The following is a 24,254-nucleotide window of genomic DNA, read 5'->3' as shown; positions in this document are numbered from 1 at the left end:
GATCATGATAATGGTGTAGTTTGTAAAAGGGTGTCGTTTTTTACACACAACTGCACGTACACATACATTTTATGGAAAGCATGCCAAAGGCCAAGGGTAACTTGGTAATAGTGCACACACTCACACTGGCATGCACAAAATAAAGTATATATCATAATGAATTAATGATAACTTAATAAGGGGAAAATATTGTTTCACACTCATTTATCTAACACAATGTTCTTCCCCCTCAAAAAAAAACACAATGTTCTTCCTTTCACATTTGTTGTTTGGTTGTGTTCAGCTTATTTGGTTAGCTTTTAGTTTTTATGTACAATTTTTTAAAACCTTTTTTTTTTTTTTATACTTTCTCTTATTTTTTTCAAGTATAAGTATATTAGCACACTTTTAACAAAAAGTTAAATAATTGATGCCAAACACATACCAATGGTGTTCACATTTTTAAAAATGTTCACATTTAAGGCAAGATACGAAGATGGTATACTATTGAGAGTACAAAACAAATAAAGGTATATATATATATATATGTATGTATGTATATTTGCTAAATAAGTAACAAATAAAAGTCTTAGAAATTATAAAATAGCTTAGTATAGAATGACAATTTAAACTTGCCTCACTGACCCTTAATGAGTGGGTTTTACTTTTACCCATCCCACAAGTAAATAGGGTGAGGATCGGGGTTAACTTTTTCCCTGAACTTGCCTCGTTTATATTTATAGATTAAAAAAAAAATTTTAATCACGCAGATATATTTGTTTAAACTTTAAACTTTAAATTTATGATTGTTATAGCTATACTTTGAGAAGGTTTTTGTAGATGTTTTATGGGATTTTTTAAAAAACTAACTACAAAACCCAAACAATATCATTAGTTAGCAAACGTTTCAAACTAATTTCGTTTATAACAATTCGAGCTCAGTGGACTCGATTTAGGAAAAACTGATGTGGAGAAAACATGGAAATCGAGTTCAACGAACTCGGTTTCCATGTACAGAAATCGAGTTCATTGAACTCGGTTTCCATGTACAGAAACCGAGTTCAATGAACTCGATTTCCATACATGGAAAACCAGTTCATTGAACTCGTTTTCCATACATGGAAAGCGATCATGTACCCACAAGAAATTGATTTGCCAACAACAAGCTCTCTGAGCACAATCTGATAAGAAGACGATCTGATAAAGTCCATCTTCTGCAGACGCAGCCAAACATTAGATGGCACTAGACTTCGTTATCTGATCAAGCAAACCCAACAACAAGCAGACGCAGCCAAACGAGTTCAATGAAGGTCCATCTTCCGAGTTCAATGAAGGTCCATCTTCCGAGTTCAATGAAAACAAGTTCAATGAACTCGTTTTCCATACATGGAAATCGAGTTCATTGAACTCGGTTCCTGTACATGGAAACCGAGTTCAATGAACTTGATTTCTGTACATGGAAACCGAGTTCGTTGAACTCGATTTCCTTGTTTTGTCCACATCAATTTTTCCTAAATCGAGTCTACTGAACTCGAATTGTTATAAACGAAATTAGTTTGAAACGTTTGCTAACTAATGATATTGTTTGGGTTTTGTAGTTAGTTTTTTAAAAAATCCTGTTTTATGAGTTTAAACTTAGTGAATGATAATATATATTTTTAACTAAAATTTATTTATTTATTATTTATATATAAACGAAATTAAGTGTGATGGGAGACAGGTACCAGCGGTTACCCGCTAAGACAAGATTGGAGAAAAGAAAACCCGTCACATTGCCATTCCCAAGATATCAAATGCATGAAGTACATTTTACTTAGCATTGCATTTTGAAAGATAGAAAGATGTGTACGGGTACCAGACCTCTCTCACTTCAATCTCTCCCGCCAGTATCTCCTACTACACCACCACGAAGTCAAACAACCCTCAAACCTACACTCCCGGCGCACAATAGCACCGCAGGCACACCACTATATATAGCTTGCGCCACCAATGGAAGCAGAAGCAGAAGCAGAAGCAGAAACAGAAGCCCAGACGATTACCAGTCCACTCTCCAAGCTCTCAACTCCAAAGGCCGCGTCCCAAGAAAATCCCTCGGCCAGGTCCATATATCCCCACACTCAGTTCACTTAAAAAGTTTATAAATTTAGTTTCGTTGAGATATATACTTGAAGCCAGTTGTATATTCTGTTGGGTGTTCGATGAAATGCCTCAATGAATGAATGTTGTTGTGATTTGCAGCATTATATGTTGAATTCTGACATCAATGAGCAGCTGGCGAGTGCCGCCCGTGTTGAAGAAGGCGACGTGGTGCTAGAAATTGGGCCTGGAACTGGCTCCTTGACTAATGTTCTTTTGAATGCCGGTGCTTTTGTGCTGGCCATTGAAAAGGTTAGTTCCAAAATGCACATGCTTTATTCATGTGTATTTGTGTAAGCATATGTATATGTATTTGTATTTTTGTGTGTGTGCGTAATTGTGTCCCATTCATGCATATATATGCTTTCTTTAACTTGAATATGATGCATATGTTACTTATGTACTTTTACATCCTAAGATTTATGGCATTTTGTTTTAGCATAAAATACGTCCTCAACTCTAGTGAACACTATCCAGGAATATTGAATTTTCATTAGAATAGCATTTTGGGTTTTCATAATAGGCCTCTGACTCATCGACAATTCAAAGTTGTTTATTATGAAAGTAGGATCTTGAGGTTTTTTTCAGGATTTTATACAATCTGAAGCCATGCAAGCAACCATGAGGAGATCATGTGTTGTTTGTTGCAAAAACTAGGACAATGCTTTTTTGTTTTATTTTGATATCACTGACTTATTTGTGTACATGTGATTTTTAGGATCCATACATGGCTTCTCTTGTGAGTGAAAGATTTGCAAGTACAGAAAGGTTCAAGGTAAACTATACTTTTCATGATAAATAACCTTTGAGAAGTAATAATGTGTTCCGGCTAGTCTCTTTCTTGCTGAGATGCACATGTTATGTTGTTCTTTTGAAAGTGACAACTTAAATGCATCATCTGTTAGGAGCTGGTACTTGCTTTTCAGTAACATTTCAATAAACCAGCAGAATGTAAGACTGCAGTTCAGAAATTTCATGTGTTAGTTACCTTTTCACACTTTTCAGTGAACAACTTTAGATGAATTTCATTATAAAGATATGTTCTTGGTAAGTTTACGAATTTCCTGGATGCTATGCAAAAATGGCCATCATACAAATTGCTGTGCACTTTTTAGTGTAACAGGTTTCCACTGAACTCTGGAAGATTTTTACTTTTGCACTTTATATCCAATTTTCATGCATACACTTTCATCTACTCCACATTTGATAATGCTCATCGAACTTTCTAGCATAATCAATCACTGACAACCTTGGTGAAAACTGAAAACTAACTATTATGATCGTAAAATATTTGTTTTAAGTCTATCTTGAAAAACCTTTACTTTAAGACGCATCTGTAATTCCCCCCTATCACATCACTGAAGGTGTGTAAAATACCACTGTGTGGAAAAGTAGTGGTGTAACTAACCGCTTTGATACCAAAATTAAATTAGGACAAAGGGAGCAAAACCAAATCAGATCTAGCAGTTTGGACAGCTGAGTTTTTTAAGAAATTTGGGTTAAGGTTTGGTCAGAAAAGGGGTAGACAATAGTGAGAGATATAGGGTTTTTATTGGTAAAGAGGAATAGTAGGATTTGTTGATGACTTACAGGGGAAAATTAGGATTTGGGTTGCTGTTTCCAGGGCTATAGACAGAAACCTGTGAACAGTGTTTTGACTATTTGTCAATTATTTGAGGCTAATTGATAGAGGGTGGTTTAGGGTTTTGAAGTTTTGGATTATGGTTTAAAAGGTGGCAAACCAATGTGTGTTTGCAAGGTTGGGAATTTAAGAACAGAAAACATAAACAAATACTCCCTCTATTCCAAATTGTTGGTCCTATTTAGAAAATCTAACTTTTTAGGAGAACATCATTTGATGTGTTGTCTTTTATTAAAGAGGTACAAGTTTCCAAAACTGCCTTCATTAATTTAAACTCTATAGAAAGAATGGTATTGAGTTTTTAAATAAAGTAAGGGGTAAGATAGGAATTTTATTTATTGAATTTTAAAGAGGACTACATTTTGGGACATCCCAAAATGGAATAGAAGACCAACAATTTGGGACGGAGGGCATCACACCTTGGAGAAGGTGTATCACACAACCTCAAACGAAGCTTCAAAGCTTCTGAAAAGATAACCTTCTCCAAGGTGTGATTCCTATTATTGTGCAACTCTTTGAGTTCTCATTTCCAGCTGTACATTGGGAACAATGTTGACTTCTGTAATTGAAACCTGTAGGTTTTGAAAGAAGACTTTGTCAAATGTCACATTCACTCGCACATGAAGTTGTTGCTGGGAAGTAAAAAGTCATTGGATCATCCAAAGTCAAGATATGCCAAAGTGAGAACCCTTCTTCATATTTATGTGCTATCTGCCTTTTTTTTTTTTTGGACACTATCCTCCTAAATTTGGTCTTATTTATAGATATATTGCAGCAAATGCATCTTTCGTACAATATGAGAAAGTATGAAGCACAAATGGTTAAATTCATTGCACTTGTTTACAAATGTGGCTCAAGACTCACCTGAACATGAGTCTGGGATGATATCGTATATTTATGTGTTTGAATGTCAGTATGTGTGCATGTGTTTGTGTATCTATTTTTTTTATTTTACAATATACTTCCAGTAAACATTAAAGACAACATACCTATGAGTTTCTTGTTTGCAGGTAGTCTCTAATATACCCTTCAATATAAGTACAGAAGTAGTGAAACTATTACTTCCAATGGGTGACATTTTTTCAGAAGTTGTTCTCTTACTCCAGGTCAGTATTGCCCCCCTCTTTTTCTATTCCTTTTTTCTCCTTTCTTTTCAGTATACAGGTTAATATATCTACCTTTGTGTTATTTACTTCTTATTTGTACTGTTTTTAGAAATTTATTATCAGGAAGCACTTGCCTTTGGAATTGGAAAAGGGATTTCTTGTTTTTCTTTTTCTTTTTGATAAGTAATAAAAATATATTAAAAAGAAGAATGGTGTCACCAGAGTACAGGAAGTACATCAAGGACAAAAACAAATCAAGTGCATAAGGTACAAAAGTCCATGAAACCATGGACTGAAGAAAAAGAACGAAAGCCTAACACTACAACCCAATCCAGAAGAGTTTTAAGGAAGAAGAGTTCAAGATCTGAAACAGATCTCTCTAAATCCTCAAAAGGGATTTCTGACCTTCTTCTTGTTTTATCTGCTATATGATGGTTCCTTAACTCTATTAATGTGAATGAATTAGGCTGCTTTAATTAACTTTTCTGTCATTTCTATTAAATCCACTTCCGCTGTTTAATTGTGGTAATACACTTATTAAAAATTTGATTTTTATTGAAGCATTCTACATTTTAAGGTTCAAGCATGGGCCTGAAGAGCCATAGAAACTTGATGGCATAAGGGATAGTATAAAGGCCAAATATTTTATCTTTTAGCAAAGGATGAAGAGGTAATGCTGATAGGGTAGTTTTCAACAATTATTTCTTGGTAACCAAGAGGGTTTTTTTGGAAGACTTCAGACTTTCATGTGAGGTTAGAAGTTAAATTTTTCCTTAATTTCTAGGTTTCAAAAAAAAAAAAAAGGGATTTGCTTTGGAAAAGATGAATGTTAGCAAGGCAGAATATGGCAGTAGGCTTGGTAGTTGGACTATTGGTTTGATCTGCTTGACTGAATTGATCAACAGAATTGTAAATGATTTTCAAACAGCCAAGTAAATGAGAAAAAGACTTATTCTTACTTCGCAGATTATCAGATTGGATTGTGGATCATACTCAGATTTGTTTAACAGACTTATCTACTTACTTTCACCATTGAATATTTCCAGGAGGAGACGGCAGTGCGCTTGGTGCAATCATCTTTGCGAACATCAGAGTACCGACCTATCAATATCTTCGTCAATTTCTATTCAGGTATCTTTGCAATAATATAAACTATTTAAAACGATTTCAAAATGGATAGCAACTGAGGATCTATAACATGACTGGTGAGCTTTTGTACTGAAAAATGTGAAGATGAGTGGATCAATTTGTTACCCTTTTTTTAATGCTGTTTATAAATGACGCTCAAGTTTGCTTATTTTTCTTCAAATCAATCAAAGAAGCCAAAACAAGATTATGTTAAAGAGTTATCAAATTTTGGTGCTTATAAATTTCTCTACCTGCCTATTACCCAGAATATTTTGCACAATTTTGTAGACATCTTTCTGACAGGCTTTCTGTTTGTGAATTCCCTTTTCAGATCCTGAATACAAGTTTAAGGTCCCACGGACAAATTTTTTCCCTCAGCCCAATGTAAGTGATTAATATTCCATAAATTCATATACATACTTAACACTATCAGTTGTAATTTCTGTTTAAATGCACATGCCATAACAATTATATAGAAACTTTGACTGAATAAATTTCAATTTTTACTATACTACAGCTAGTATATCTCATACATGCATAATGTGCATAACAAGCCTTTTCCATGCTTGTGGTTTGAACCCCACCTTCCCCTCTCCCACTATCTACCTATCTAAAAAAGAAGTAAAATTTACTAGCAAGGGGGAAAAGGTAAAATGCACGAAGTTATTTCCTTAAAGGAGGGAGACACTAGACATATGAACAAACATAAAATGGTGATACCATGGCTTTTTGCACTTCATGAAAGCATTTCATGTGCCTGTCACAACTTGAAGTAGCTGGCCAATGTCTCTTACCTGTATGCTTTCTCCCAAGTTGCCACTTTACCAAACAGTGATAAGAAACTTTCACAGAAGCCATCAATTTCTGGCTATATGAGTTTGAAACAATGTTGAGTGGAAGCTTGTAGAGTTAAGTTTGGTCTAATAACTTTTTCCTTCTCTATAGAGCTGACATCCGTCCATGGCATACCTCATCATGCTTGTAACATATCTAAATATGGCAAAACTTGACCAATACTTGTTTTCTGCGCTGAAAAGAAAATCACTTATCTCAAACCCATCAGGACACTTGCAACTTTTTCAAGTATAGAACCACTGGCCCTCAATTGTTACTGATTATATATGCCAAATACTCTGTTTTTCCATAGTAGTTGCTAAAAAATATTAAATGATGTTGTTAGTGCTGTGGGTTGGGGGATAGCATGATAGTTAGTGATGCTTGACTATGATCGACAGATACGATGTATGAGGGATGCATGACTATCAACAACACATCATACATCTTGTCTTATATATAATGAATGTCTTATATCAGCAACACATCACACATCCTATTAGTTAAATGAATGGAGATTAAGCTGATCCTTTCTTGTTTCTGTAGGTTGATGCTGCTGTTGTCATATTTAAGCTCAAACAAGCTGCAGACTATCCCCGAGTTTCTTCCACTAAGAGCTTCTTCTCAATGGTTGTTTCAATTTCAATGTGCAAGATATTATACTCTTTAACTGTTTCAAGTTTTATCATATTCAAGAAACTTAAGCTAGTTTTAATGCTGGCCTTTGGCAACAATTATGTTATATTGTCTACTTTTGGCTGATAGCCTGACATGCAGTAGAAAAAGGATGCACAATTAACTCATGCTTTTCTTTTTTCTTTTTAAATTTATAATTATTATTTTTTATTGGTAAGACTTCAACCTGAAACTTATCTAACCTGCCCACTACCTTCATTACTTGAGTCAAGCCTATCTATTTGTCGCCTGCTATATCAAACATTGCCTTTTAACTCTTTATGCTTATTTATCATTTCTTTCTGTTAACATGCCTCTGTTGTTTGGATATAGGTCAATTCAGCATTCAATGGGAAACGCAAGATGTTGCGAAAATCACTTCAGCACATATGCACATCCATTGAAATTGAGGAAGCTTTGGGAAGTGTTGGCCTTCCAGCTACAGTAAGTTGGTAAATAATATCCAGTTGATTGATCAGTAAACATTGCAAAAACCCATTCATTTCGTCATAATTCCCCCCACCCCAAAAAAAAAAAAAAAAAAAGGAGGGGGGGACTACATTTATGTCTATTGTAGCTAACATCATTAACAAAAAAATATAGAATTATCAACTATGCCCTCATATTCTCTCTTTCCTTTTCTTTATTGGTAAGTTACACATGCAACCAATAGGTCTTGAACCCACGGCCTCACCCTCTACCTCTAAGGAGAGGAGGTGCCAGCTGAGCTAGAGTTCATTGGTCTCTTGTTTTCTCTTCCCTTACAGCTGTCTATGGAGGAAATAGAAGAGCTTTATTTTCAGTTCCTGTCTTATATTTTGATACTTCCGTTCATTTTGAGAAGTGTAACAGAGTCCACGACAAGAGGTGTAAGTGTCCCATAATTTCTGCTAATTTTATTGATACATTTGGTTTCTGTTGCAGTCGAGACCAGAGGAGCTTACCATGGATGATTTTGTGAAGTTGCATAACTTGATTGTGAAAGTATAGTGCTTTCTGGTTTTCATGAAAGGGAATCAAAGCAAACACCCACAAAATTGGTGCGCACACACTGTTACACCTCATTGTTGGAATTGCACCAGATATTATTTAAATATTGAAGTCAACATTCAACAATGAAAAACATTTGCCCGACATTTTCCATATGAGTGGCGTCCATGCTTAAAGCTAATGGTGAAATCGCGGAGACAAATGGGTCGTGGGCGAATCTCTTTTCACATAGATATTCCAAGGGCTGTAGCCAGCATACTTAATAGTGGAAGTAGCATCTTTCAAGTGCATACAGTGAATTTTATCATGAAGTAACCCAAAAGTATTGCATTAGCAATTTAGCAGGACGCTTCAAATTATAAGCAATGTTTACTGTATATTACATGTAATACTCTATTGTAAATAAAGGCTAATAATAATTCAAGACAAAATGCCACGGTGTTGCGTTCTTTTTACCAGAAAAAACAAAAGAACCAGTTCTGTTTCATTCTCTGTTGTAAAGAATCAGCAAACCATCAAGGAGTTAAATCCCAACTGAAGTTCATGAAGAAAAAAAAATTTCGCCATCTTGCTCACTCATATTCCAAACACAATGGCGGAGAGAAAAGAAAACCAAAATGAATTAATTACAAAATCCTAAAATTAGGGTTCACTAGAAAAAGTTGAGAGTTGACCCACATCCACATGTTCCTGAAGGACTGAATCCACAAAGACCCATAATTCCAGTATCCCGATCTTCTACTCCATTTTTATTCCACCAAAATCCATATCCTTCCGTACCAGAAACCAAAAAACAAAAATTTGAGCTACATTTAATTTAAAAATAAAATAACATGTTGCCCAAAAGTTGAATTCCTCTGTTTTGCTCTGTTTCTTCATCTTCACCCATGAAACTGGTACACAAGGTCCAAAGCCCTCAACCTCGTGGCATAAGGATCAAAACCCTTTACACTCCTACCAAACCCATCATCATAAAGCCTTCTCTCCTCCGCCATCGTGGCCGCCGAAGGCGAAAGCGGCCGCTTTGGCCGCTTATTCTTAATAAAGCAATCCCTCATCTTCTCCTCAACTTTTTCAATTATGCCCTTCGAATTCCCTTCAGTATCTTCCCCATCATCATCCGCTAGTTGCATTGGGTCAGTGTCAGCACCGCCGGTTGTGGAGGAGACGGAGTTCTCGGCGGCAGCGTGTGGCAGAGGCAGCAGAGAAGGGAGAGGAGGAGGAGGAGGGAATTGTTGTTGATGGGTTTTGGAGAGAAAGTTAGAGAGGTGGTGGTGGGCTTGGTGGAGAGAGGTGTAAATTTGGAGGAGGTGGGTGGGGTCAGCGGTGGCGGGGAGCTGTTTGGCCATGTGGGTGGCTTGCTCCAGAGTCAGTACCAGCTCTTGCAATGGTGCTGGTGGTACAGCTGCTGCCTCTGCCATGCCTTCCATGATTTAATGATCTTTGATTCTTTTTTCCTCTGTCTCTCACTGTGTGTGTGTGTGCAGAGTTTCTTCTCTCTGTTTTTTTTCCTGTGTGTTTTGTTTTTTTATTGTTCTTCTTTCTAGAAACTTCTTTGCTGATGGAGAGTTCTTTCTGAGGATGCGAAACTGGTCTGGTAACAGGTTAAGTAAGGGGAACTGGGAAGTGCAGTGCAGGTGGGGTGAGTTCTGTTCTGTTGTAAATTCTTAATTCTTTAGTTGATGTGATGTTATGGGCTTACTGTTTCTTGGGCTCACTCAGGCTTTTCATGAACTCATATGGTATCCGTCTTTATTTATATTTTTTATTCCTTGATCACCTAATAATAATAATAAATAAATAAATAAAAAATCACTCTCATTTATGTTCTAGAAAGTTCATTTTTTTTATAGGATAGTAAGTCGAATAAGAAAGGGTATTCACTCTGCAACCAAAACAGAAATAAGATAAGAATTTTTTTTTTTTTTTTTTTTGAGAAACAAATAAGATAAGAAATTAAGAACAAGACAAACAATTTTTCTTTTTCTAATTCAGTAATTGAGAGAGTGGGAATTTTCATTTAAATTTATTTCATGTCTCATTAGAGTATTAAACATTATTTAAACTTAATCAACGTTAATCCAAAAAAAAAAATTGCTGTGTATGGTTTTGTGAGGTATTTTTTTTTGGAAAAGTATTACATCCATAACATTTTTATAACACTTACACAACAAATTCTAAAGAGTAAATTGTTAATCCAACATTTAAATTATTTTTTTGCCCACTTATAACAATTTGTAACAACCCTCCGCTTAGTATTTGTTGTAAAAATATTGTGGACATAAAGGAGGAGTTAAAAAATAAACATGTAATCAACAACCGTTGATAGAGTATAGAGGGAAACATCCACTTTAGGATAATTGATTTTTATTCCTTTACACATGGATGATGTGGTTGCTCAACAAAATTACAAAAGAATTCTTGCATTCCTAGCAAGGAGAAGGAAACCTATCTAATCCAAACTATGAGACTATTTACAATATGCACCTTAAATTACAAATTTTAAAGACTATAATGACAAGCCAAATCTAATTTCGTTTTAAGAAATGACTCTATCCAATTAAATCATTCAATTCCCTCTCATTTTTAGTCGGATGTGCAATACAAGGTAATTATTGAGTACTTCTAGAGTACCATAAATGCGTACCCCCCTCTCACATAAATGTAGATTCCACTAATTAAATTTATAGTGGGATCTACAATTCATGTGAAAGGGAAGAATACAGATTTAAGGTATTTTCAAAGTATTCAATAATTTTCCTGCAATATATGACACTTATTTAATCTTTCTCTCAAAAATTTTTTTTTTTAAGGGAATCTTATCCCATTGGTTTTCATGAAATTGTTATACCTGAAATTCATACATGGTTGAGTAATATGATTTTCTCATAAAATCCTACCATCACATCAACAACCTACAGAAATATCTTCAGAAGTTATTGCTTTTTTAATCTAGAGATGAGTAACAAGAGCACTTTTTTAATGCATTAAATACACACCGAACTTTCTATCATTTGTCTGACTTCCTGCAATTTAGAAAGGGTGTCATTACCTAAGGCCTCGTTTGGAAGAAATGGAATGTAAATGAATGAAAAGAATAATTTTAAAATATTCTTTCATTCTTGTTTGGGAGTTTTAATAGAGGGAATGTAAAGCTCATTCCCTTACTTGAGAGTTTAAGTGAGAGTGAGAGTGAGAGTGAATGGAATGAGCAGGAAGGAACATTCATTCCTCTCTATTCCCTTAAAATCTCAAATTTTCATTCTCCTCGAAATTGGGAGGAATGAAAGAGAATAGAATTAGATTTAATGATTTTTTTTACTAAAACTCCCAAAATACCTCTATATATTCAACCATTTATTTTAAAATATGAGTCTAATAGTAATATTGTCATAAAATGATTTCATTCTATTCCCTCAATGTTGCTCCCAAACAAGATTACTTACATTCCATTCATTTTCATTCATTTCCATTCCTTTATTTTAAAACATCCAATCAAAGTTATTTAATTCTTTTCCATTCTTTTCTATTCCCTTATGATAATTTTATTCCATTCCATTTCATTCCCTTATGAACTCCCAAACAGAGCCTAAAGGAACATATTTTGTGTGTTGCTTCACCTTTGTAAGAAAACATCACCTCCTTTTTCCATCTTCTGACTTCTGAGAGATCATACCTAATGAAGAAATTCAAACTGAAGCTACTCAAAAAGAATGTCTGCAACTTGTTTGTTAATATCTTCTTCTTCTTTTAGTTCCAAGAAAACAGTAGTGCTGATATCACTTTGATGTACCATTTCATTTAACAAAGAAAAAATTGCAAGTGCCAATGAAAAAAACTACTGAGGCCAAAGCAGCAAAATATACAGGCAGAGTTAACTTTGTTGTGTATAAACATGATAATCATTTTAGACCAAATGCTAAGCATTTAACATTCTTAGATAGTCATCAATTATAGACATGGCAGATGACCGGTAGCCAGAACCAAAGAGATTGTAATGATTCAAATAATGATACAACATATAAAGATCTCTCCTCTTCTCAAAGCCTGGCTGTTTGGGCATCACCTGAAGAAGGCATACAATTTAGCAAAAGATAACTGTTAATATCAATGTAGATATTGAGAACCTAGTGCTTAAAAGGAAATACAGAGAAGTTTCAGATTGATTGACACATTCAAAATACAAGTGCAAATCAGCTTGAGGTTGGGTTAGTCAGTTTTCCTCCAGAAAACTTGTTAAGAATATGATCTAGTTTATTTTGTAATAATAATAAATATGGTTCAAGTCTAGGTTTTAAGCAATTAACAATAGGGTTATGTTCAGATGATATGCCTATGCAAGCTACTGAAATTCTTTGGATTATCTGTTAGCAGATGATATTACCTCAAAATAAGCATTATAGAATGCTCCTCCAAATCCAGCACACCACGACATTCCAAACTCTGCCTCATTATGTCCATCTGTACAAAAAGTTAATTAACAGTGTCATTGCATGTAGTGCTTTAAATTATCAATTTCCATAACACGATCGAGGGGATGAAAAAGCAAAAACTTAAAATCCTAGTCAAATGCAAAAATATACTATTACATCCCTTGCAACTTTTATTGGTAGACAGTACAAACCATGTGCATTTTTAGAGTGTGATTTCAAAACTCTGAATAATTCCCATATGTTCTGTTATTTTGGTTGTTTTATTCACATGTGAGCATAACCTTTTTTTAGGGACAAAATAAGTCTTCTTGCTTAAACAGCTCAGTAACAACATGTTGATTTCTAATCTAAACTTCACTATTATCCAAAAAAACACAACCATTATTCTGGACACGTCCTCAACTGCCATCTCTCCATATTCTCTAAAGACAATCGTCAGTAGATACATGGAAGTTCGTCTATCCATCTAAGTCACTCTCATCTAAATTACAGTAAGGAAGCCTCCTTTAATATCTTTGGCTGTCTGGTTATTTCTACAGTAACTGCTAAGGTTTGACAAAGTAGTATGTTAATAACTTTATGTGTTTCAATGAAAAAGAGGCACTATTCTGAAGAAGCTTTGGTTGCTTCTTTCTTTTTCTTTTTCTTTTTCCTCTCTCTATGAAGATTTGAAATAATTAAAACATGCCAAGATATTCTTGTTTTCCTCACTTCGTGCACTCAGGCAGAATATGTCCATCCTAGGATTCCACGTCACAAGCAATTAATATCAGAAGCTAACTTCAGAGAAAAGATTAAGAAATCAGCTTCACAGAACTACAAGCAAAGCTTAATTTTCAATGCTTAAAAGTAACACTTTTTAGTTTTTAATCTCAAAATGATTTGCCCTGGGCCTCCTGGCACAATATATCTTAACTATCTTGGACTTACAGTAACATGCTGGGTCAAGTATAACAGGCTCGCCATTTTTATCAGAGCTGATATTTCCACTCCACAGGTCTCCATGTAGCAAGCATGGCTCTATCACCACATTGTCAAAGAGAGGTCCCAGACTCTTCACCAGTCTTTGTCCTGCTTAAAATGATGAATATATATCATATGCCATACATCATTTCCAGAAATCTTCAGTGAATTGGCAAAAGCTAATGATAGCAACTCTCTTTTGTTTTTGGGTGGAGGGGGAAGGGGGTATGATGGTATAACCCTACAACATATTTTAAAAAGATTATCATGAAAAAGTAGGCATTTAGGTAATTGAAGTTCTAAATTCTGTCTCATCAGCTCTGAGGACCCTGCACTGCCATAGAGCAACAATCTCTGAAATATAAATATATAGTCTGACGAATACAAATCCTTTTTCCCAATTTTTTGTTTGCCACTTTATACTCCACCAATCACAACTTGCCATGTATTCTTTTTACTTTCTTGTAAAATAACTAAAGTTTAAAATGGAAAAAAAATCAGACACATGGCATACCACAAATAAAGTGGAACACAAAAAATGGGACAAAGGATTTATATTTTAGACAGACTTAATTCAAACCATATCTTGTAAGCTTCAAATGATATTGTAGTCAGATATTATCTTAAAATACTCCTTATTTGGATAGCACACTGCACACACTTCATTTAGATACTTATGTTTCCCATGGGATATACTTTTATAGCACACTGCACACACTTCAAGTATAAAAGGGGAACTTTAATATCCCACAACTATCTTGTGGTTGGATTTCAATTATAAATGCAACAGTAAAGACAAAGAAAAAGGCATGTAACAATTCCATGGGACTGTTATTTCGAATAGGAAAAAGTTTCCAACATATCAATCACAGAACCAGAAAAGGGAGTATGGCATGTCATATAGTTATTATACTTTTGTTTGAGTTAAATTGATTGACTAAATTATCTTTAATTGATGTATCTACAAGTATTTAACAAACTATGATCTAGAATCATAATAATTTGATGGGAATAAATATTATTTCAAATGCTAGATAACCTTTTTCATAAATGGTACTATCACCATACTGGTCTAGTGCCAACTTCAACTGGTAACCCAATCTATGCTCCCCATAAAACCGAATCCAATCTGATGACCAAGTGTTCATTTGTGGAGTACTACAAGGAATATACATGATCTTATTAGAAAGCAATCAGTATTATTTTATAAATGCCAAAGAATTGTAAATGTGTGCGCATGTGCATGTGTGTGTGTGTGTGTGAGAGAGAGAGAGAGAGAGAGAGAGGAGATGAGATCCATATTTCAAAAATCCAGATACTGTACCTGCCAATGGTGTTATTAACATCAAAACCAAAGCCTTTCTCAGATTTTCCAGCTTTATGCATTTCAGCAAGTTTTCTCCCTAGAACAGACTGAGAATTAACAAATGGTTAAAATTCAAAAATAAGTTGTTACAACCCACACCATATTCACAATTCCAGTCTCACCTGATTTCCTCTGGAAGAACCAAATTCAATGAATTCCATGATAATGTAGGAACCACCCGTAGGAAGGGGTCCAACCTACAATGCTTAGCAACAGGCTCACTTAAGCTGTATTGCCAAATAATGGGCTTAAGTTGGAATAACAAACAATTTGGTATATATACAAAAAATTAACGTTGCAGACCTTAAATGGCTTAGGCACACGGATTGATCCGGTTTCATACATAGCACCTAAACCAAGAGCCTCTCCCTCAAACATTGAAGGTCCAATACTCCTGATCCAGTGTTTGAAAATCATAATGTATTTGATACTTTGACATGGATTTAAAAGGATTTGAATCATCAGAATATGAAATTTACCATATCCATCTACCTGTTTGTTTTCACAAAGAAAGAACCTGCATCAGTGTCATAACAATTAGCAAGATTAATGCAACCACCGCCTACGGGACTGATATTTGTTATCTTAGTTGCCTTTCCTTCTGACAGAATCCACTGACGGACTGGATCTTCATTCATCGCAGCCACTGCCAAACAACTAACACTGATTAATTTAACCAGCACAGTTAAAACATAGGTTCCCTCAGCAAAATTTTGTGGAACAGGAACACAGCTTAATAGTTTCATTTAAATGAGTAAGCTCTCTTATTATCCAAAACCCAATAAATCAGCTTTATTACAGCTCAAATTGAAAAAATACCACATTTAGAATTTAAGTTTAAGTCATCATATCACCAAATCAATGACCCAAGACCAACTAAAATATTATTGCCTCCACTGCTGCTCACAATCAGTCACTATTAAGTGCAAAAGCACTTCATGGTAGCCACAAATCAGTGATGGGAAATCTCTTAATACCCATAGGTTGCTCCATCACAGCAAAAAACCATAAAAAGAAAGGACTGGGAGGAGGAAAACATCCAGAAACCCATTAATTGCCTTCACCGCAGGACTAATAGGTATCAAGAAGCATTTAGAGAAATAATATGAATTTGCACCATCAAAAATCAAGTCCAAATTTTTATTAGCTAAAACAACAAAGTAGTATCCCAATACAAACAGATAGCTAGAAACTCAAGAAATTCATCAAAAATCAATGATGGGTAATTTCTTAAACCTCTAACAACAACAACAACAATAACAAAGTAATTCGATATCACCAAAAAAAAAAAAAATTCCTTAACAAAATGCCCATATATTTACACACGCAGCAAACAAACAAACGATGGGTAGTGTCATAAAGCTCATATATTGACTCCATTAAAGCTCCAATCAGTGACAGACAACTAAAATTCAGTGCATACACATATTAGATATGGTAAACTTGGTAATTTTGATACGTGTACGTACTGGCAAATGGTTTGTGCTTGGTGGAGGAGAGGCGAGGAAGACGAGAGAGAGGAGAGAAGCATGAGGTGAGAGAGATGAGTCCCACGTGTGCCACCATTATCTCTTCTCCCTTTCACTCCAAAAATGCCTTTTACAAGCTAGTCCACCACTTAATTCGGTGGCAAGCCCGTTTCTTTTGGTTAATTGGTTACTGCCACTGGGCTTTTTTTCCTGTGGGGGAGAAGATAACGATGTGTACAAGGTGATTGAGAGTCCCTTCTATTCTATGCCTTTTAACCAGAACTATTGCCATGATCAAGTCCAAGTGTAGAGCACATATATAACAAACATATTATGTGGTTCTAGTTAGTTGATCTTGTAAAGTTGTAAAATTTATTGTCATCAAATAAAAAATACATGGTTCGATCTCTCCTACACCAAAAAATCAATCAGTGTCTTAGTTTGAAGATAAAAAACAATTATTAAAAGCGGATATCATAGATCGAAACTAACTCTATGCATACTTACGTAAAATACCAAAAACTAACCTACAAAATAACAAAATTAGGGGAAAAAAATAAAAACCAAAACATGAATACTAAGGTTAACATGATTTGAGTGGTAAACTCTTTTATTGTCGAATAAGAATAAACATAAAAAAGAAAAGCAACTAGTGTCTTGATCTAATGCTAAAGAATAATTATTTTGAAATGAATACTACAAGTTTCAAATCCTATCTTATCTAAAAAAAATGTTTAAACTTTCACAGTTTGTGTAAGTAAATTAATTTCTTTGATATTAAGGGCATAGCTTTTTTTTTTTCATAATTAATTGAAATAATAAATTGTAATTGGTATAATATCACCTTACATATTTGAATAGGGAAGAGCCTTTTGTTTCTGTGAGGATTTTCATTCTTTTCAAAGTGACCTCCATAATTTACAATTCCAAGTAATTGAAGACACATTCACTGATCCATGTTATTCTTGGAAAACACTTGAACATGTGAAAGATCTATAGTCAAAGAACTATCCTGAATTGCATTCTCTAAAATTTTTTATTATTCTTTGCTTCTCAAAGAGTGCCATGCAAGAATGTTGTCACTTTAGTGCTACTGTAGCTAAAAATTCAAGGTTTGGAATTTAATCGGCAACTCAGGAAGTTGTTAGTAATTGCGAGATTTGGAAAGAATTCCATGATCAATTAGAAAAATGAATCTGAGACTGTGCTAAATGCATTCCACAATAGAGTACCATATACTGTCATATATTATGCATTGTGCAGAATAATTCAGGAAGCTTCACTCTTCTTTTTGTAAGCCACCAAAATTTGGATATAGAACGCTTATTTACTTATTAATTCAGAAGTTTTAATTAATAAAGTTATGAATAAGAAAGTGAGAATGCCAAACATCAACTAAACTTCATTATGATACTCCTAGAATTTTGAGGATTTTGTTACAACAGGTCCAAACAATTGAGTCTGTACATTCAGAAATACAAAATCTCCAATAAGATATATCCTGCCCACTGTTAATTTCAATGCCTCAAAACCTAAAAGTTGTTCACTCATTGAATATACATAAAAACATGGCTTGGTAGAAGAAGAGACATGTAATGCTTTGGAGCAGAATAAATTTTAGTTGATTTCATTGTCTTCTTTCTTCTTCTCCAGAAACTGTTGGTTCTGGAGGATTCACAGGAACAGACACAACATGTGCTTGATTACTTACATTCCCTCCTGAACGATGAGGGCCTGGTAGCAGCCATTGCTCAAAATGGTCCATAGAGACCTCAGAATTATCAAAAGGCTGAGTTATATCAAACATAAGTGGCCTCATAGGTTTCGGTCTAATAGAATCTTGTAAAGGTAGACGACAGACAGGACACGTGGACTGCCTTCTTAGCCACACATCAATGCAAGAGAGATGAAAAGTGTGGCCGCATTTTGGCATTATTCGTAATACTTCTTTCTCTTGGTACTCCGCCAAACATATTGAGCACCTGCAGGAGCAAATGGACTAACCTCAACTTTATCTATATCAAAGAGGACTAAACACCAATCACTTACACTGAAAAAACAAGAAGTTCCTAAATGTTGAAGAGGCTAAAAGAGAAACAAAAGTCTCTTCAATGAATATTACCAAAAATTAACACATGAATGTTGAGGTGAATAAGTTCTTATTTAATGACCACAAATATTGGCAGCTAAACTTACTGTGGATCTTCCATAGAACTGAAAGCCTCACGGTTGAACTTCATTGTAGGGATTGCAGCAACCAAACCTTGTTCAAGGCCACCAGCCCGAGGCTCTGGCTGTCAGCAAATAGTGAAAATTTAAAAACCAATGCTCCAACCTCAACTACAATACAATCACATTGAAAGGAATACGAAGGAAAGTGCAACTTTCTTATGAATTAGTCCTATTAAGTCACTCAATTTGTGAGTGGGAAGAAAAAAATACAGGCTTAAGGTTCACCAACAGTAGTTGGTATTTTCTTTATTCTTGTCAATGTTGTGAAGAACATTCAGTCAATAATTAACAAGAAAACTATCTTTACAAGTAACTATGACAGGTGAATAAACAAGATTACATGAGATGCTCCCAAATCTCCCCCAGATTTTGTTGTTATCTTTCTCTTTCAGCTAATGTGTTTATCACTCCCTTTTACACTGTACTAGTACTAATTATTAATTTTTTAAAATTCACTTCTTCAATACTTCACTGCGCAATTGCGTCCAAGCAATCGTGAAATTGACATAAGAATCAGAACATAATAGAAACATGAACTGAAGGACATATCCACAAAGCTATTAAGGTACAAAGTTGCAGATTGATCTTAGTCACTACACTTTACATAAAGCGTGTATACTAACTAAAACACGTCAAGCACGATTCACTACAACACTTAGTGTAGACACAAAAATTGAGACAAATAGTCAAATTCCCAAATCCGCTATTCTTACAAGGTACCTACCAAAAAAATGAAGGCATAAAGAGCTAAAGTATAGTATGATACCTGTTCAAGATCAATCCTTGATTCAATCTCGAACATGGGTCTCGATTCGACCCTGCGGAGCCTCCCACAGATTATTCTTGTGCAGACAAATACAATAAATGTTGCACTCATCCCAAACCCAATAATAGTGGTAATCAAATTCATACCTGTACCCATTAACTCCAACTTCCCAATTCTCAAAAAAAAACCACACAAAGTCCACAAGCAAAAACCAAGATGGAAAAACAGCAACAACTCCAACAGGCAAAACAAGATGAAAACTTTTTTTTTTTTCCTTTTTTTTCTTTTTGGCGACTAAACTGACAGGAAGTGAAGTTTTGACGAAGACCCAGATAAGGAATTTCCAAGAAAGAGCAAGTTTTGAAAGCAAGATTCACAAAAAAATACAAAAACTACCCCTTCTTAGAATCAGAATTGCTTTCGATGGACTCAAAGCTGTCAAAGAAGACTTGAGGGGTGAGTTGGGACCTTTGAGCTTTTGTGTTGGTGGGGATGAGAGAAGTGAGAAATGAGGATGGAACGAAGACCGTTCACTCTCTTCTCCTCTCTTCTCTTCCCTAGCCCATTGGAATTGGGGTGGAATCGTATTCGGTGAAGGGTCCCACAAAGTGAAAGGGCCCCCCACAGAATTTAAGAGAGGTTTTTTATTATGATCAGACGGTTGAAGATGCTTGTTAGTTTTGGCGGCAAATGAACTCAACGGTAAAAAGTGGATTCTGGGAGATTCCTATGAGTGTAAGAGTGTATGTGTCGTTGAGTGTGTGTGTTTTTAAGGTAGAGAATCTCATGCCCGATTCGCTTTTTGCAGCTCTGGCTGTTTCCCAATCTTGCTTAAATGCTACATATAGATAACTGGATAAGACTAGTAGAGTTACGTGAAATTACTTCAATTATTTGACAAGAAATTTTGCTACGGTTTTTTTTTTTTTTTTTTAATTTGAAGGAATGTAAGGTTTAGATTCGCAGTATACAAAGGTTTTCAAAAAAACGATTCGCAATATACTAAGTATCCATAGCTGTTTAGAAACAATATATCTAATTTTTTTTGTTGAGAGTATACTAAAATATCTTTAAAAAATGATGTTTAAATTTTTTTTTTTTGGTTAAAAAAACAAGGAGTTCGCTAGGTTATGCTAGCTCCTGGACAGGGTGCTAAAGTTGGACAGGCTCAGCCAACTCATCTGGATGCCCACAAATAGACTCCTGCTGACAGCAGGACTCGAACCTAGATGAGTTAAACGAAGCGTCTGAATCTTACCAACTGAGTCAAGTCCCTGTTGACAATGTTTAAAAAATTAAACATAAAAGTTAAAAGCCAATACTAAATAGTGATGCTAAACTCACCCCAATTATGCTACAACAACCTTCATATTATAATTTTTGTCACATATCTAATATGATCCACTATAATTTTTCTATCACTTTCACATCAATTCTCTATTTGTTTAAGTATTGTGTATACAAATTTTCTCACTTCCTATGGGTCATCTCTATCATCATTTTCACTTGTACAATCAAAAACCAATCAATTGTAAAACTTTGTTGAGTATATTGAAATATTGTTTAGTTGAAATGGGAATGCCTTGGTCCAAAAGGTGGAATCTTGAGTAAGTCCTTCACAAGTCGTGATTCTTGCTCTACTTTTTTTCTCTCAAAATTCTTTTTGGGGTGTCTTTTCGTAGTATATGCATAAATCAAAACCAAAACATGGGGGGAGGAAGACTTTTGAAGTCTGACAAGGCACATGTTCCACTATGCAGAATTTAATCCAAGTCACCCACCTCGACCACGTGTGCGTGTGCCAAACGTTGTAGCTGTGCTCAAATCAAGACTCGCCACGCGCATTAGAATTTTTTCTCTTTCGTATGATGTACGGCACTAACCTCAATTATTATGAAAAAAATTTAGGCTCTATTTAAATAAGTTTATTTTCTTGAAATTGAAAATTTATTTCTAAAAATACTGTAAATAAAGGTAAAAATTAGTTAAAATAGTAAAGCATAGCCTATAAATATAATCAAAAAGTACAGTGGGTTCATGAATAGTAACAAAAATAAGCTAAATAGTAAAATAATTTTAATTTTTCATTAGTATCCAAACCCACACTTAGTAACACGAAAAAAATTATAACTTTTGTCACGAATTGTGAATAATAGAGAAAAAACAGTCTATCTATGTGGAATAATCAAGCAGCCAATCACAATCCATCACGTATGATAGTTGTCACTTTTTATATGGTACTAAAATTAGTCAATTTTATTGTTACGACTTTGATACTAGTTATTACTCTGATATGATAGATTACGAGTGATTGACAAAAAATAGTGAATTTATATGAAAGTAACAGGTAGTCAGTCACAATCTGTCACATCAGAGTTGTGGCAAAATTGTAGCAAAATAAAGTTATGGCCTTAGAACAACTCATCTACCTATGATTTTTGAGTTATGATAATTTAGTCTTTATTTGTAAGGAGAAAGTTTAGCTTCAAACTAATTTGTAGCTATCTTTTCTAACCCACTATATGACTATTTATAAAATCATTTATGTACATTATTTAAATAAGTCATATAACTCATTAAAAAAAATCATGTTACTAAAATTAAACATTAATGATCTTATCAATTACCAAAGTAATTCGAAGGAAGATAACTCTAAATCGATTTGGAGCTAAACTTTTTCCAATTTTTAGTTGTTATGTTTGAACTCCCTTACAATAAAAATGAAATCTTTATGAGTTCTATCCAAAGAATTGTTAATAATTTTATTTAAATTTAAATTTTAAAGATCAAAATATAATAGTTAAAAAATCCGTAGAATTAAATTACAATTGAACTAAACTACAATGAGCTAAATTTTAGCCATCAATTATAAAATATGTTAATTTGAATGTAACTCTTTAACAATTTTAATTTAAAAAGGACAAAGCGTGTCATCAAATTGCAGGACATGGTTTTTCCAAGAGAGCACATGCCTATACTCTCAAGTCGAAAGTCTAAAGGAGAAAAGCACCCAATGAAATTGATGATGCCGAAAAATCACCAGTGAGCCACACAGTCCTTGCACGCTCGCAACAATACCTACACAACAAAAAGAAAAGACCTTACAGAGAACACCGGTGTGGTGCCGACCGAATACCCTCCGAAGGTTAAGTTAGAATCTTTTTGCAACTCTAGAGTGGCAGAACTAGGATCAATTATGCGTACCTTTTTAATAAGGGTCTTTGGGTTTTTATAGTAGTGTAAAGCCAAACTCCTATGCTTGCGTAACAAGTCTTTTCCTTATAGGGAAGATCTCCATTAATGTGCGTATATTCTAGAATCCTTCTTATGTTAGAATTCTATTCATATTGGGACTCTATAGACTAGGGTTAGTCGTGAGACACAAGTCATTTCCATTTAGGGTTTCTTGGAGACCACATAATGACCAATTGAGTGCCACGTGTCCTTTTGATCCGTCCACCCTGTGTCCGTTCACATAGGATCCGTTTACTATTAGCCCATTTGTCTAGCACTGTCAAGTCCATCTAAGTGGATCCGTCACCTCCAATTTTCTCATATAAGTGGATCCGTTCACTATTAACTCATATAAGATCGAGTGCATGATCTGCCTGGACTGTCCTACGACCAATAATGAAGCAGAATATGAAGCTTTAGTGGCACGTTTGGACCTTGCGAAAGCTGCAGGAGCTGAAAACATGGTCGTATACTGCGACTCCCAAGTGGTAACCAGTCAGATTAATGGCAACTACGAATGCAAGAACAAAAGGAGGAAGTACCTTGAGGAGGTGAAGGGTCGAATTGGCAATCTCTAAATCAAATTCTTCCAAATCCTAAGGGAGGAGAACGAGTGTGCCGATTGACTAGCTTAGGCCGCCTCAGCAAAATACATGCTCGTCCCTGATCAGATACTATCTTTCGTCCAAATCTCTTCACTCATAGATGAGGTTACGAGTGTGCAAGAAATAGGTTCTGAAAGCAACTGGACCACTCCATTAGTCTCCTACCTAAGGAACGGCATGCTACCGGACGGGAAGGATGCCGCTAGAAAATTGAAGATCCAAGCATTGCGGTTTGTTCTAATAAAAGATGTCTTATACAAAAGAGATTTCTCCTGTCCGTACCTAAGGTGTTTGGGCCCCGAGGAGGCAGATTACATCATGAGAGAGGTCCATGAGGGGATCTGCGGAAACCACTCGGGGGCACAAGCTGATTCGAGCAGGATACTACTGGCCTACTATGCAGAAGGATGAGCAAACTTATGTCAAAGCTTGCGACAAGTGCTAGAGATTCGGCAACATCATCAGACAACCGTCCAAGGAACTCACCCCTATGACAGCCCCGTGGCCGTTCGCTCAATGGGGATTAGATATCATGGGCCCCTTCCTAATAGCAGTCAAGCAGCTAAAGTTACTAGTAGTTGGCACTGACTACTTCACCAAATGGGTGGAAGCAGAAGCCTTAGCCACTATCATGGAAAAGAATATTCGGAGTTTTGTCTGGAAGAGCATCATTTGTAGATATGGGATACCCAGGGT

The 24,254-nt window shown here is 35.1% G+C and overlaps 4 protein-coding genes across 5 annotated transcripts; 1 reads left to right on the top strand and 3 right to left on the bottom strand.

Annotated features, from left to right (window-relative positions):
* The first annotated feature begins 1,699 nt into the window (after positions 1 to 1,699).
* Positions 1,700 to 8,945, top strand: LOC126697017 (ribosomal RNA small subunit methyltransferase, chloroplastic). Of its 2 annotated transcripts, XM_050393816.1 has the most exons (11): positions 1,700 to 2,078; positions 2,218 to 2,367; positions 2,834 to 2,890; positions 4,144 to 4,245; positions 4,336 to 4,437; positions 4,768 to 4,863; positions 5,910 to 5,994; positions 6,323 to 6,375; positions 7,372 to 7,455; positions 7,834 to 7,944; positions 8,425 to 8,945. In XM_050393816.1, exons 1-11 carry the CDS (start codon positions 1,821 to 1,823, stop codon positions 8,488 to 8,490), a joined length of 1,164 nt encoding a protein of 387 aa, XP_050249773.1. In that variant the 5' UTR covers positions 1,700 to 1,820; the 3' UTR covers positions 8,491 to 8,945. The 2 variants fall into 2 exon arrangements, with proteins under 2 accessions (XP_050249773.1, XP_050249774.1); XM_050393817.1 differs by lacking the exon at positions 4,144 to 4,245 and having other exon boundaries at positions 1,702 to 2,078.
* Positions 8,946 to 8,951: 6 nt separating this feature from the next.
* Positions 8,952 to 10,175, bottom strand: LOC126697018 (uncharacterized). The gene has a single exon (XM_050393818.1). The coding sequence runs from the start codon at positions 9,918 to 9,920 to the stop codon at positions 9,372 to 9,374; it is 549 nt and encodes a 182-aa protein (XP_050249775.1). The 5' UTR covers positions 9,921 to 10,175; the 3' UTR covers positions 8,952 to 9,371.
* A 2,144-nt stretch (positions 10,176 to 12,319) lies between these two features.
* Positions 12,320 to 17,009, bottom strand: LOC126697016 (protein-ribulosamine 3-kinase, chloroplastic). The gene is made up of 9 exons (XM_050393815.1): positions 16,722 to 17,009; positions 15,745 to 15,898; positions 15,556 to 15,646; positions 15,375 to 15,449; positions 15,211 to 15,299; positions 14,926 to 15,044; positions 13,854 to 13,994; positions 12,875 to 12,951; positions 12,320 to 12,556 (listed from the first exon to the last, which is right to left on the bottom strand). Exons 1-9 carry the CDS (start codon positions 16,816 to 16,818, stop codon positions 12,410 to 12,412), a joined length of 990 nt encoding a protein of 329 aa, XP_050249772.1. The 5' UTR covers positions 16,819 to 17,009; the 3' UTR covers positions 12,320 to 12,409.
* A 1,094-nt stretch (positions 17,010 to 18,103) lies between these two features.
* LOC126697015 (putative RING-H2 finger protein ATL69) lies at positions 18,104 to 20,534 on the bottom strand. The gene is made up of 3 exons (XM_050393814.1): positions 19,720 to 20,534; positions 18,918 to 19,015; positions 18,104 to 18,703 (listed from the first exon to the last, which is right to left on the bottom strand). The coding sequence occupies exons 1-3, from the start codon at positions 19,873 to 19,875 to the stop codon at positions 18,349 to 18,351; spliced, it is 609 nt and encodes a 202-aa protein (XP_050249771.1). The 5' UTR covers positions 19,876 to 20,534; the 3' UTR covers positions 18,104 to 18,348.
* Between the last annotated feature and the right edge of the window lie 3,720 nt (positions 20,535 to 24,254).

This window comes from Quercus robur, chromosome 8, assembly GCF_932294415.1.
Source record: "Quercus robur chromosome 8, dhQueRobu3.1, whole genome shotgun sequence".
NCBI lineage: Eukaryota > Viridiplantae > Streptophyta > Magnoliopsida > Fagales > Fagaceae > Quercus > Quercus robur.
Note: the sequence above shows the minus strand (reverse complement) of the source record. Positions and strands in the feature narration are given on the sequence as shown.